The sequence below is a fragment of the Portunus trituberculatus genome, chromosome 20 (assembly GCF_017591435.1).
Source record: "Portunus trituberculatus isolate SZX2019 chromosome 20, ASM1759143v1, whole genome shotgun sequence".
Taxonomy (NCBI): Eukaryota; Metazoa; Arthropoda; class Malacostraca; order Decapoda; family Portunidae; genus Portunus; species Portunus trituberculatus.
In genome coordinates this window covers 5,560,001-5,573,838 of record NC_059274.1, presented here as the reverse complement: position 1 = coordinate 5,573,838, position 13,838 = coordinate 5,560,001, and the positions used below count along the sequence as shown (strand labels likewise).

General features: G+C 46.9%; 1 protein-coding gene across 4 annotated transcripts in view; it reads right to left on the bottom strand.

The window, feature by feature from the left end:
- Positions 1 to 297: 297 nt before the first annotated feature.
- The window catches only part of LOC123506745, a 19,118-nt gene continuing 5,577 nt past the window's right edge, over positions 298 to 13,838 (bottom strand). For 3 of the 4 annotated variants that reach the window (XM_045259034.1, XM_045259032.1, XM_045259033.1), the window contains exons 2-5: positions 10,728 to 11,102; positions 10,317 to 10,470; positions 9,198 to 9,290; positions 298 to 2,776 (exon numbers count right to left, since the gene is read on the bottom strand). In XM_045259034.1, coding sequence (XP_045114969.1) covers positions 2,168 to 2,776; positions 9,198 to 9,290; positions 10,317 to 10,470; positions 10,728 to 10,894 — 1,023 coding nt within the window. In that variant the 5' untranslated portion in view covers positions 10,895 to 11,102 and the 3' untranslated portion in view covers positions 298 to 2,167. The remainder of the gene's footprint in view (positions 2,777 to 9,197; positions 9,291 to 10,316; positions 10,471 to 10,727; positions 11,103 to 13,838) is intronic. The other variant, XM_045259036.1, reaches the window with a different exon arrangement.

Genomic DNA, 13,838 nt, shown 5'->3' with positions numbered 1-13,838 from the left:
CATATCTTCTTTGATTTACATATTGTCTCTGTCTTCATGTTTGTTTGTTTTTTTCATATTTTTCCTATCATTTACTTTGATTTCTCTATTTGATTATTTTTCTTTCGCTATATTTTCCATAACGTCCTGAAACACACACACACACACACACACACACACACACACACACACACACACACACACACACACACACACACACACACACACACACACACACACACACACACACACACACACACACACACACACACACACACACACACACACACACACAAGGGAAAAGAAACATCCATCCTCTTCGCTCGCGTCATCATTTATTTCTTTGAAGACAATAGTACCCATCTTCCTCAACACATCGTAATAAACCAGCGCAGGATGCAAAGGAGGATGAATGTATGACAGGAAACCGCACCTGAGGAGCCGCGACTTGAAGGAGAACAGCCAGGAAAAGAAGCGCCTGTGACCACAACAAACCCATCGACTACAGTGAGAATTGCATCAAAGTTTACTCCTTGGATTTCAACTGGACGGCTGCAGAAATTTTGAGACCGTAATCTACAACTGTTGAACTTCCTAATTAAAGCTATAGATTCTCTTCAGGCAAAATGTACAATAGTTAAATTTTAAAACATAATTCCGAAAAGACAATAATGCTTTTGTTTTAACTATCTTTTGTTGAGTAATATGTATCGTCAATGGTTTGTGAAGTCTAGTAATAAATGGTAAGCTGTTATTATCAGTCAAGCGGTCAACTCTAACTACCCATGAAAGAATACATACTGTTGTTTTATCGTCTATGACATAACAAGAAAATTCCCACAGGGGCTAATCAAGCTACAATAATCTGCAATGCATTTTATCCTCCACAGAAATCTTAAAATAATGTTTTAAGCTGACACCAGAAGGTGATTCCAAATATTGATTAATACTGCTCATTTAGCGTAGGACGGTTACGGGATGAGCCGAGGAACTGTGAACCAGGAACTGGGAATCCTTCTAAAATGTCTTGAAGCAGAGACACATCAGGGCAGGCGGGAGCTTAGTGATCTGCACTCAGACGATCGAGCTGTAGTCATGCTGGAAGTTGGCTGTTTTGTCAGGCTATCACCGAGTGACTGAAGAACACAAACATGGTGCTCCTAACACAGCCTTCCTCTGCATCGGGGATATTTAGGGGACGGCATGAGTCTTTGTGCCATTAAAAATTTATGTCACTATGGGCGGAGATCGATCCACGAAGACTCAATAGATATAAGAGGACTACCAAGGAAGCCAAAAAAAATAAACATTTGCAGCAAATTTGCAAACGCTTTGTAGATTGAGGACATAAAGTATAAATATCGTTGCCATTTATTAGGTCCAATTGTTTCAGTACTCTCACACAAGCTGATTAATGTCATGACTCTAACCAGGATTTATTATCAGTTATTTAGAGCACTGACTTGAAGGACAAAGTCGCCATTACGCTCAGTACAAGATCCCCTTTCCGCTTTCTGGGCATGATGAGGGTCGTTAAAGACAACATTGCTTCTTCAAGACCATGACAAGACATTAGGAAACGATACCACTATTGTTGCCATTATTACTGTTAGTATAATCATTGTTACTATTGATATTTCTACTATGGTAGGAGGGACATCTGTTGGCACATACTGCGCTCTACAAGTTGAAGTTAGGAAATGTTACTTCTGTGCACCATGAAGGACGATTGGGAGGGACGGAGTGATTGTACTTACCTGGCACTCCTTCATTGTGTTTTTATCCTACTCCCTCCTCTCCTTTTCCTGATTTCACCGTTTTGTATTGATGTATGTTGTCATCGTCATCACCATCAGTATTATTATTGTTATTTTTTATATTACTTTTATCATTATTATCATAATTGTTGTTGTTATTATCAACAATAGCAACAAATCATCATTGTTGTCATCATTATTCAGTACTTGTATATTTCCCATCATTGCTACACAGAGTCCCGCGCTCCGTCTCCTGCCTGCTGCATGGAGGCAGATCAGCCCTGCCTTCCTCAGCGGGAGTCACGGCGCTGCAGGACTGGATGGACAGAGTAACGTTCCTGAAATACATCTTTATATTGACTTTGTATCAACTTATGCGACCCGTGTCTCCACTCACTCTTGCTTTCCTCTGACTCCGTGGTGAGGTTAATCTAAGAAGACTCCCCGGGCTCTTCTGGAGGAGGCTCCATGCGAGGGCTGGTGGGTGCCGCAACCCTTTGGTTCTTGCCCGTCTTGTCCCCTGAGTCTTCCAGGATGGTGTCCATGGGGATCGGTGTGGTGGAGCGGGACCTCCTGCCCCTCAAGGCATCGGGCTCGGGATCCAGCAGGTTGCAGTTCCTTTCTATTTCTTTGTGCAACTTCTCTACAAGGTCCAATGTCGTGTCCTCGCAGGTGACGGTGATGTCAAGGCAAGGTGGAGGCGCACAGGCCGCTGCCTCGATCTCAGGCGGCTTGTGATCCAGAACCTCTACTGAAGTGCTCCTGGTCAGGCGTCGTTCCGGGGAGGAATCAAGGGACCTGGAGGAGTGAGGCAGGGAGTGCCTCCTCACGCTGGGCCCCTCGGTCACCGGTGCCTCCCTATTGGTGCCTCCGGGTGTTGAGTTTCTTCTGGGGATGGAATTTTTTGTAGTGTCGTCGTCTTCATCATCTCCCCACGGCTCCACCTCCCCGCCGTTTGCCACTCGGGTTTTCTGTCCAAACCTGGCCCGGATGGTGTTGATGGGGCGCTTCAGCTCAATCACTTTGTCGTCATCACGCCGCTGTAAGGGAGACACAGACCCTGAAGCTCTCTCAGTGTCGCTCAAAGATATACCACCATAACTGTTTGAAGTGGTGGCTTCCCTCAATGTTCTGCGCGTCCACACACAGGCGGCGCCACTCTATGATGAAATGAACTACCTGGTTAGCAGGACGCTCCTCTAACTAGATCACCAGTATGAAAATGTTTAAAAAGTTGCTAATGTATATGATAATAACCTAACTCTAATTCTTTAGACGTTTTTCCTTTAGATCTTTTCAATACATCTGGTGGTACCGCATTAAAGTTATTGGCCGCGAGGTACCTATATTTTATTTCCTTTTAAAAGTCTAAAATGTCTTGAGAAAAGAAAGAAAATGCTGCGTCAAATTAGCCATAGATTAAATGTTGAGTGAAGTGTAAAAGTATTATTTTCTTTCCCGCTGTTATATGGTGGGCAGGAGAGAAGGGTGGGGAGGAAAGATGGGGAAAGAAGGGAAGAGGGGGAAAGAAGGGAAAGAATGGCGGGAGGGAGGGCCACTAACGACTGGTCCGGGAAATTAGGCAATAATAGTGAGGATTCTGTGTTGGGAAGGAAAGTGAGTTGAAGGAGAGGCGTTCCAGATCTCCCTTGGTCCCTTTCCTCCAAGATGACTTTCCTCTCCTCTTTCTTCCCTTCGCCACTCCTTCCCCTGCCCGGCTCTCCATCCCGTCCCTCCCCTGTCATTCCGTCTCCCCCAAATCCTTTCCATCCTCATTTCATTTCCTTCTTTCCCTCCTCCTCTTCCCTTCCTTTTACCATCCCCTCCTCTTTTTCCCTGCTTTCCTCTTCATCCTGCCATGTCTCTCTTCCCCCCACCCCAGCCGCCATCCCTCCTGCTTGCCTTCAGTAAGAAATATCCACCCCACACGCCGCTTCACCTTCAAATATCCGTCCGCGCGGCCGTCCTGCCACAGTATGAGCCGAGACACATTTCAAGGTGGATGGGCGGGATAAAGGCTGCAGTGGGTGGCGGGGCCGTGGGTGAGGAGGGCGGGGGACGGGGGTGAGGACGGGTGCGTTAGGAGTGGCCGGTTCCTGACACCAGACCGAATGTTGTTGTATCGATGATGCGGCTCCGTCAGGTTAGCTGCAGCACCGCCACGGCCGCTGCGGCTCAGCCAGGCTTGCCCTCCGCCGCTTCACGACGCGGCACGGGCGGCACACGTGCACACGGGACTAGGCGCAGGATGATAGAGGGGAGGGCCACTATTCTGCCAATACTCCCTTAGGGTACACCGCCCTAAGGATAAATGTCTGCCGTCCCGCCCTCAGCTGGCAACACTGTACTCGGTGGCCGGTGTGGCGGGGGAATTTCCCTTTCAGCGCCGCTGTTACCAAAACACTTCTGTCAGTGACCCAAATTTTTGGCTGAGCCCGTCCACGTCACCTCGCCCTCAGCGGGGGTGGTTACGCCGTGCTCGAGACGCGGAGGGGCGCAGGTCTTTCAGGGACCCGTCTGGGAGGCTTCGGTGAAGGAGAAGCAGGCGGAGTCCCCTAAGAGGGCGCGGGTCACGGCCACAGCCAGAGGTGGGACACGCCGCCGGAGCAAAGTTACACTGTTCAAGGTCACTGGAGGGGGCACCGGTCACTGGCGGCGGCGGGTCAACGGAGGGAGTAGCGCTGTTGCCACCAGGACTTGTCAGATAACAGTAAGCCGCGAGCTGGGCTTGAGTCGCGGTTTCCAGTCGTGGCTTTAGTTAAGTCTCCCTTCAAAACTTTGAATAAAAAAAAAAATCTTTTGGATGACCTTCAATCTCTGCCTGACTCCAGGATATGTATGAATGGAATATCTGTTCAGCATAACTTGAATGAAAGATATACACACATTACATCGCTAAAAATACAAATGTTGTACAGCCAATCAATAGCTTGCAATTTACCTATTCTTGATTGTTCAAGGAAAAAAGAAAGCAGTGTAGACAGAATTAGCTGCAATATAGATCATAATTAGTAACGAGACCATTACGGAGTGGAGGAACGTGTGAGCATTGCGAGTAATGAGTAGTGGCACTCGCAGCATGTCGGGCCACCTGAGTATTGATCACGGGAGCGTAGAGGGAGCCGGAAATGTGTCACGGAGCATATGAAAAATCTCCCGCATGTTTCGCACGACCTCCGAAAAGTCATGAGCATGTGTGTTGTGGATCATGGCAGACTCCCTCGCCGATGACTGTGTGTGTGTGTGTGTGTGTGTGTGTGTGTGTGTGTGTAGAGGAGTGAGAGAAGATTTCAAGATCCACTCCCCTCCCTCTCTCTCTCTCTCTCTCTCTCTCTCTCTCTCTCTCTCTCTCTCTCTCTCTCTCTCTCTCTCTCTCTCTCTCTCTCTCTCTCTCTCTCTCTCTCTCTCCTTCCCTTCCTCTCTTCTTCCCTCACCTTCACTTCCTCCCTCCCACTTTCCCATTTCCTCCTCCTCCTCCTCCTCCTCCTCCTCCTCCTCCTCTTCTCACCCGCTGCTGTTCCCGCCCGCCACCCTCCTCCGACCTAGTTTCTCTCAGGCTGGGTACGTTTTGTCGGAGGCGTTCGGCGGTGTGTAGGGGAGGCCGTCATAGTGTTGGTGGTGTGATGAATGGTGAATGAATGGTGCTCCCTGCAGTGCTACTATGCAGATGTACTGATTGTGCATTTATTTATCTCTTGGCCACCTTCATGCAACATCACCATACGCCATGCACACACCCATGGCTACCGTTTCGTCACCATCACCACCACACACTGCCACTACCAATACTTCTACATTTCTACATGTGACCTTACTTTTTTCATCATTAAATTGCTGTTGGTATGACCTTCGCCACCTCCCACATCACACACACACACACACACACACACACACACACACACACACACACACACACACACACACACACACACACACACACACACATAATTTGCCTTCGTCCATCACACCCCCGCTTCCTCATCACTCGTTTGTCTGTGTCAGTTCTTCCTTCATTACACGACAGGCGAATCATCACTTCCCTATGTTCTCTCTCTCTCTCTCTCTCTCTCTCTCTCTCTCTCTCTCTCTCTCTCTCTCTCTCTCTCTCTCTCTCTCTCTCTCTCTCTCCAATCTCACACACCACAGTACACAAACGTAATTTTTTTTTTAGAAATATATAATAACATTTTGACTAAGCTCTCACGTTCCCAGTACTATATACATACATACATACATACATGGGATGGAATATACATGCATACATAGACGTTCACTAACTAGTTTTTGTAGCGTGCATTGATTTATTCCGCACCGTAATCTAAGGATGACTGTATACACGTACGTACACACACATACGCACGCGCACACACGCTCTCTCTCTCTCTCTCTCTCTCTCTCTCTCTCTCTCTCTCTCTCTCTCTCAGTTGTTCGATCGTTGCCTCCACTCCTCCCTTCTCTCTCTCTCTCTCTCTCTCTCTCTCTCTCTCTCTCTCTCTCTCTCTCTCTCTCTCTCTCTCTCTCTCTCTCTCTACCCTCCACACCTCGCTCTCCTCCGTCTCACTCCCTCCACCAGTCCCTGGCTCCTCCCTCCCTCCACCTACACCTCCACCTGCCTCCCTCCCCTTCACCCCTACTGCCCCTCCCCTTTTTCTCTTGTGGTTATGTGTTGGTGAAATAACATCGTGTGACGAGATGTATTAAGTTTCAAATCGTATTGTTTTCTTTTTATTTATCACCATGTTGTTTCTACTTTTAATTTACCTTTTTTTTTTTTGGTGGGGGGGTGAAGGAAGGTTGCTGTTTTCTGGATTTTTTTCTCTCTCTCTCTCTCTGTTGGTTGTGTTGGTTCTGGTTTCCGATTCATGGATGTTGTGTTGTTAAAATAGTTATGAGTAGGCGGCGGTGGACTCCTTCATGCAAACCTTCCCTTTATTTGCACAATTGTTTGCCAAGGCTGACGCGAGAGGGCGAGGCGGAGAGTGTGTGGTGTGTCTGGGCGACGCGGCAAATTTCACATCATTCATTTCTCGTCAGACATGAAGACCTAACCTTGCTGTAGCCTTGAGTGTTTGATATAGTCTCTCTCTCTCTCTCTCTCTCTCTCTCTCTCTCTCTCTCTCTCTCTCTCTCTCTCTCTCTCTCTCTCAGAACCCCTCCTCTACCCTCGAGATCTCCCCACCAACACCTGCAGCGGACGATAACGAGTCACTTGAGCCTCGAGGATCCATGGAGTATCTAGTAATTCTCCTCTATTAAGTACAGTGCAAGCTGTCGCCTGCTTCCTTGCGGCTGCCGGACGCTGAGAAGGAGCGAAGGGAGCGTTTAAGAAAACGGGATGTGAACTCCTCTCCTAAAAAAAATAATTGCTTACGGACTAAATGTATTGCTCTCTTGGATAGAAATCAGTCTGTCAACGATGAAAAATTTTTGGTGTTTCTGTTTGCCCGGAAAACTTGGACAAGCAGTAATTGTGGGAGGAGGCTCGTGAATGTGAGTCGCGAAAGTAGCAGCTTTGATGATCAGAGGATGACGGCCCTTTCAGCAGTAAGCAAGAGGTACATCTGATGCTGGGTGGCCGAGAGGGCGGCTATATTTATCTACAAGGTGTCTCTAGACGTTTCGTCCCAGGAGACATGAGAGCCACGCGCGGACACCGACAAGTCTGAATGAAATGTTATAGATAGCCTACGTCCACGCCTCCTTCGTGTCCAGAGAGCAAAGGTGAAAGGGTAAGACTAAGGAAGGGGATAAGACATGACCAGCGCTGGAGACTAATTTGCGCCACGCCTTTGTGCCGAACGTATATTTGTATCATATCAACCTAACAATGAGCTAACACGTAAGCTGTTCATTTGTCATGTTCTAAAGCAAACCGTGAAAAGAAAAGAACACTAGAGAGCTGGAGGAAGAGGAAGAGAAGGAGGAGGAGGAGTGGGGGAGGATGGGTGTGGGGAGGTACAGGACTGACATTTTGAGTCTTTGCTGCACCCGCCCACTCCCTCTCTCAGTAGTACGCCGCCCGCCCTCTCTCCCTCGGCTGGCTTATGAATGAAACTCCCGCGCTGGTCACTCAGTTCATCTCCCGGCGGCGCGACACGGCTGCCCCACCTCGCCCCTCGCCAACTTGCTACTGGAACCATTAATGCTCACTTTTCTCAATCAACGAGTAATTCACGTCTTCCTCTCACGGGTGTTGGGTTTAGTGGTCGCCTTTGTTAGATGCCATTCAGTACTCACCTAGGTTCTTTTATACCTTCTCTTGCTCCTCCTCTTCCTCCTCCTCCTCCTTCTCGTTATGTTCTGTCCTTTGATATTTATAATTCAGAAGATATCTTTGTGATAAAGCGAAAGGTGTTTTATCAATGTTCTTCCTATGTATTCCTCCTCCTCCTCCTCCTCCTCCTCCTCCTCCTCCTCCACAACTCTACACCGCCGCTCTCATCACCATAGCAACCATCACTTCTGCCCTAATCTCAAGTACTCCGATCCCTCTTCGCACTAAAACTTTCATTTCCTTCAACATGCTGTCACCATCACCTGTCCTCGCCCCGCCCATCACACCATCACCCCCATCACCCCATCACCAGTAGCCCTCCACGCCAGACAACCATACCTGTAATTAACGGCCTACTGTAGACAGATTATAGTGCGTGAGAAATGGTGATGTTCCTTTATCCTCTTATAACCGTGAGAGGGCGTGAGTGGGCGTGAGTGGGCGTGAGTGGAGATGTGAATGTGGGTGTGGGTGTGGGTGTTCAAGCGAGTATTTCACCACCAGACCTATTATCTCCCTTTCCTCCCTTTCCTCCCTTCCCCTCCAGCACAACCCGACCTATCCTCTATGTGACCTTTCCGCCAGCAATGAATGACTCTGAACCTCCCACGTCTTAGCGATGCGAGCGATTTAGTGTCACAAGTCATACCCCTGACCTTTACCTCCTTCCCTCCCCACCTTCCCTCCCCTCTTCTCCCACCTTCTCTCTCCCTCTACCGCACCTCTCTCTCTCTCTCTCTCTCTCTCTCTCTCTCTCTCTCTCTCTCTCAGCTTCCCTCCCTGCCTTACTAACCTCGGTCATCTTCCGTTCAGTTTTCTTTCCAACATTTTCCGGACGGGAGTTATTTTTTATCACTTTTCCAGGATTTTTAAAAGCATATTTCGATTAGCCTAGTTACTATTATTATTATCGTTATCATTATCATTAGTTATAGTAATAGTAGTAGTAGTAGTAGTAGTAGTAGTAGTAGTAGTTGGAGAAGGAAGATGAGGAGGAGGAAAAGAAGGAAAAAACTAGGAGACTATTAGTAATTAAAGGTGTAAGAATAGTACTGGTGATGATAGTGATAGTAGTGGTGGTGATAATGATGGAGGTAGTCAAGCTTTATTATCATCATCGCCACCACCACCATTATCACCACCACCCTTACAAAGGACAGATAAACACATAGACTAGACAGACTCACCTGGTACAACATTTCCCCTTCGAAGTGCACAAAGCCATGTTTTCTGGCGCGTAGAAGAGTACCAACTACCTTGTCCGAGATGGCTATGTAGAGCTGTAGCCGGCACCACCAGCACCGCCCCACCACCGCCACCACCACCAGCAGCAACGCCGCCACCCACGCAGCACGGGAAAAGCCAGAGGTCACGCCAGGTCAAAGGTTAAAGGCGGGGGTGGAACGGATCAGGGTGAGAGGCGAGGCAGAGGTTAAAGGTCAGTCGCCATGTGACGTCAGCGATCCAGTGAGGGAGATTTCATGGGTCACGTGAGGTCAGAGGTCAAGGCAAGGGAGGTCACAATGTTATGAGACGGACATACTGACAGATAGGATGATAGACTGACGGAAAAAGCAGGGAATAGACAGGCAGACAGGCACACACACACAAACAGATATAGTGACAGAGAGAGAAAGAGAGAACTTCAAACAAATGGACAATTAGACACATTAACAAAGACAACCAAACAGACAGACAGACTGACAGACATAAACTCATATAGACAGAGGGGCCCCATACAGGATAATTCAGTATAGGCTCAAGACGACACAACAGAAGGCATAGCTCTGAACTAACTAATCCATCACGTTTACTCAGATTGGCACCGATACTTTAGGAGAATGTGGATTTTACGGTGTGTCATTTTCATTTGCATTTCGGAGAGAAGGGTATTCAGGCCTCTCGTAATATTGCCAAGGACGCTACGGACAGGCAGGAGAGAGAGAACAGAAGAGGAAGGGCGTGCTCATGTGTCTGGATTCTTCGTGTATGTTTTCCAAGTGTTCATGTCAGTGAGGAGGAACAGGGAAGGAAGGAATTGTCAAGCTTAGAACTAAGGACTAGAAATGGATCAAGAAAAGATGTAAAGATGATGCAGTGGTTATGAAGATAGTGATGACCTCTTCCCCAAAAGATAACTGATGTGACCAATTCTCATATTATCTAATTTTGGATATTCCTGTTGGTTCTCTTTCGGTATTAGCATCATGAGTGGGCCATTTTTTCCTCTTTTTTTGTTGCCCTAAGCTGTTGTCCCTCTTACATAAAAAAGACAAGGAGAGGAAACTGAAGCACTAATAAATTACCTTGAAGAGCTTTCCAAAGGTGATCGCCGCTCTGCCGTCCGGACACCGCCACTCCGCGCAGTCCCAGATCATGTCACACAGGTACCGCATCTCCATCATGACGTGAGCCTTGGCCAGCTGACTCCTCTGCTCAGACTTGCTTCCCGGGGCGGGCCTGGAGAGAGGAACACCGCTGAATTACTTGAGACTTTTCATATTTGATATAAAAGTAGAAGACTGGACGAAGAACCTATCTTGTGAACTTCATAGGTATTGAGGGAAGAATACGAAAATACAAGAAGGGAAATACCACCTGCACAATCTTACCTGAAAAGAAAATGGTGCAGGTGAGGCTAAGAACACAACCATTATCGTGAGCGAGGAGCCAAAAGGACAAGTAACACAGGCAATCCAGTAAGGTAACGCACCCACCTGCCGTAACCGATGTCCTCCTTAGAGAGCCTCCTCACCCTGCCGGCGCCCTCCCACTCGCTGAACGGATTCTCTAATTGCGCCTGTTTGTGTTCCTCCACCTTCTTGTTGAACATATCCTTCATGCTCCCGACGCCGGAGTGGAGCAGCCGCACGTCCAGAGGCATCTTGCGGTACCACTCCTTCACGTTCCTTAGCCTCCGTTGACCTCTTGTGTTAGATCTTGAGTCCTGTGTTCACCCTCACACTCTCCCTCTGCTCCGTTCTTCTGCTCACGATCTTCCTTTGTTTTAATGACTTCAATTCTTCGAGCTTGCCTCCTCTGTTGTTTTCGTCTTAGTTATAATATTCCTCAGATTCTTGCCAGCCTGTGAACTGGTGAAAGAATAAACTTATGGACTTCAATCAGACTTATGGACTTCAGTCACTGCATCGCTTGGGTTGAGTGTCAGAGCGTGGCTGAAGCGATGAGTGAGTGTCCTGTGATAGGCTCTAATGGCAGAGGATATGGGGTTACGTAAGGGGGTAAGGGGAGGGAGTGAAAGGGATGGCTAGATGAAGGGAGCGTTTGACTGAAGACTAAATGAGATTAATTGTATAATGAGGGTATTGACATATTGCATACCACGTTATAAACTCACACACATACACACACACACACACACACACACACACACACACACACACACACACACACACACACACACACACACACACACACACACACACACACACACACACACACACACACACACACACACACACACACACACACACACACACACACACTTTAAATAGACGCATACATGGATGACGAATCAGGAATGTAAATGCCTCCTGGTTTTATTATCTTTATAAAGGATTTATATACGCTTAAATTCTTAGGCAGGTTTGTGCATATTTTGGTACCTCGGTGTATGCTTACAATTTGTTTACTGGTCTGCATGTATACTTGAGGAAAATAGCTAACAAATTTCATAGGATTGGTATTTGTTGTCACTTGGCCACGAGAGAGATGCGGGAGGCAGGTTTTTATATATGAGTGTAAACCAAAGATTCCTTGATTTATTTTGTGCTCAGCAAAGCAGTTTATTTTAATCCCTATTTTGGATTTTCTTCTCTGTTTAATTCTATTTTTCTTTTTTTAAGGAGGAGCAATATGACTTTTTTTTCAGTTTCTGTGCCGTTGTCCAGCTTCCTCAGTGAATTAATGAAATTGTTTCAAGGAAAGCCAATTCTAAATCATAAGACGGTTCATGGTCAAAAGCTCGTAATTGGAACGGTTCGGGGTCAAAGGCTCATAGTCAGGATGGTTCATAGTTAGGATGGGTCGTGGTGAGCATGATTTGTAGTCAAAATGGTTCGTGGTGAGGATTAAGCTCGAGACATTTCGCGTTCATATACTCAAACTTTGCATCATAATCAATAAGATCCTGCGAAGAGCTTACCTGCCCCATGGACAAGACGATACGTAGCCAAGACAACTCGTATCTAGGACAGTCCATGCATCGAACAATAAACTCCCAAGATAGCTCGTACCCCAGATAATCTTAGGAACAATTCATTCTCAATACAGTTCATTCAGAAGAGAGTCCGTTCACAAAACAGCCAGTATCCAAAACAGTTCGTTCCCACACAATAGTAACCAAGGAAGCTCACATCGCGTACCTAAGATCACATTCCCACAATTTTCCAAAGGTACAAAGAAAAAAAAACATGAAAGACTTAGTTAATTGAGACGCTTAGACATCCTTCACTGGTGACATACCGTGCGTCCTGTCATCCCTTGCCAATTAACTTGACAGTCATGAAAACAAGATGAGTAGCGCAAAAAATGTCGAGTGCCATAAAACAGTATGTATTGATGTCATTGCAGGGACGTGTGTGCCAAAAATACCTCTCTAACTTTTTTTCCTTTTCGTAACTGATGACGTACGCACAGACAAAACAGTGTAACAGTTTTCCCATGGGCGTTAATCTCCGTAATCCCAAATGTCTTGGCGCCTGAGATTCAAATGTCAGTCGAGGGTATTTTTTCATGGTTGTAGTCATAGCTTAAACTAGGATTATGTGCTGTCAATGGGGAAAACACCCTTGAAAATCTACTTAATCGTCTCTGTGACCTTTGAAAACATAGTGACAGAGAACCATGCATTTCAGAATACAAACTAAAAATATAAACTATAATAACTCGGAAAGTAAAAACCACAAGCAATGATACGAAGACAAAACACGAACAGAAAATATATACACATTCCCAGCATGTAAAATTAGACTACCAGGAAGGAACTTGAGTACAAGGGAAAAGATGTGAAGGAAGAGGAAGAAGAGGAGGTGGAACGCAGATACGAGGGAAATATTGCCTTACGAAGACGTGGCTATAAGGAGAAGGAAAAGGAAGTGAGAGAAACGAGAGTACGAGAAGACTCAAGTGCTACAAGAGGCTGAGTACGAAGAAGAGAAGGGAAAGAGAGTGAAGGAGAGAGCAGATGTAAGAGCACGAGAGAGAGAGAGAGAGAGAGAGAGAGAGAGAGAGAGAGAGAGAGAGAGAGAGAGAGAGAGAGAGAGAGAGAGAGATTAAAGTACAAGTGCCTGAGTGTAAGGAAGGAAAAGAGAAGGAGGAGGAAGAGTAAAAGGAGAAGAGAAAGTAGCAGGAGCAGACGAGAACACCAAGAAGAGAGATTAAAGTACAGGATGGAAGGAGAAAGAGAGAGAGAGAGAGAGAGAGAGAGAGAGAGAGAGAGAGAGAGAGAGAGAGAGAGAGAGAGAGAGAGAGAGAGAGAGAGAGAGAGGTATACCCATCTATATTGAGCAGTCGTAGTACATAGTGGACCTTGGCCCTGTCAGAGCGAGGGAAGGTGGCGCCAAGTGAGGTTACTGTCACCCTTAGTTTGGCACAGGAAGAGTGTACTGCCCTGCTATACCTTACTCTGCCACATCTCACCCTACTACATCTTATTCTGCCACACCTTACCCTGCCACACCACACCTCGCCCTGCAACATCTTACCCTGCCACACCTTGCCACACCACACCTCGCCCTGCTACACCTTACCCTGCCACACCTTGCTACACCACACCTCGCCCTGTTACATCTCGCCCTGCTACACCT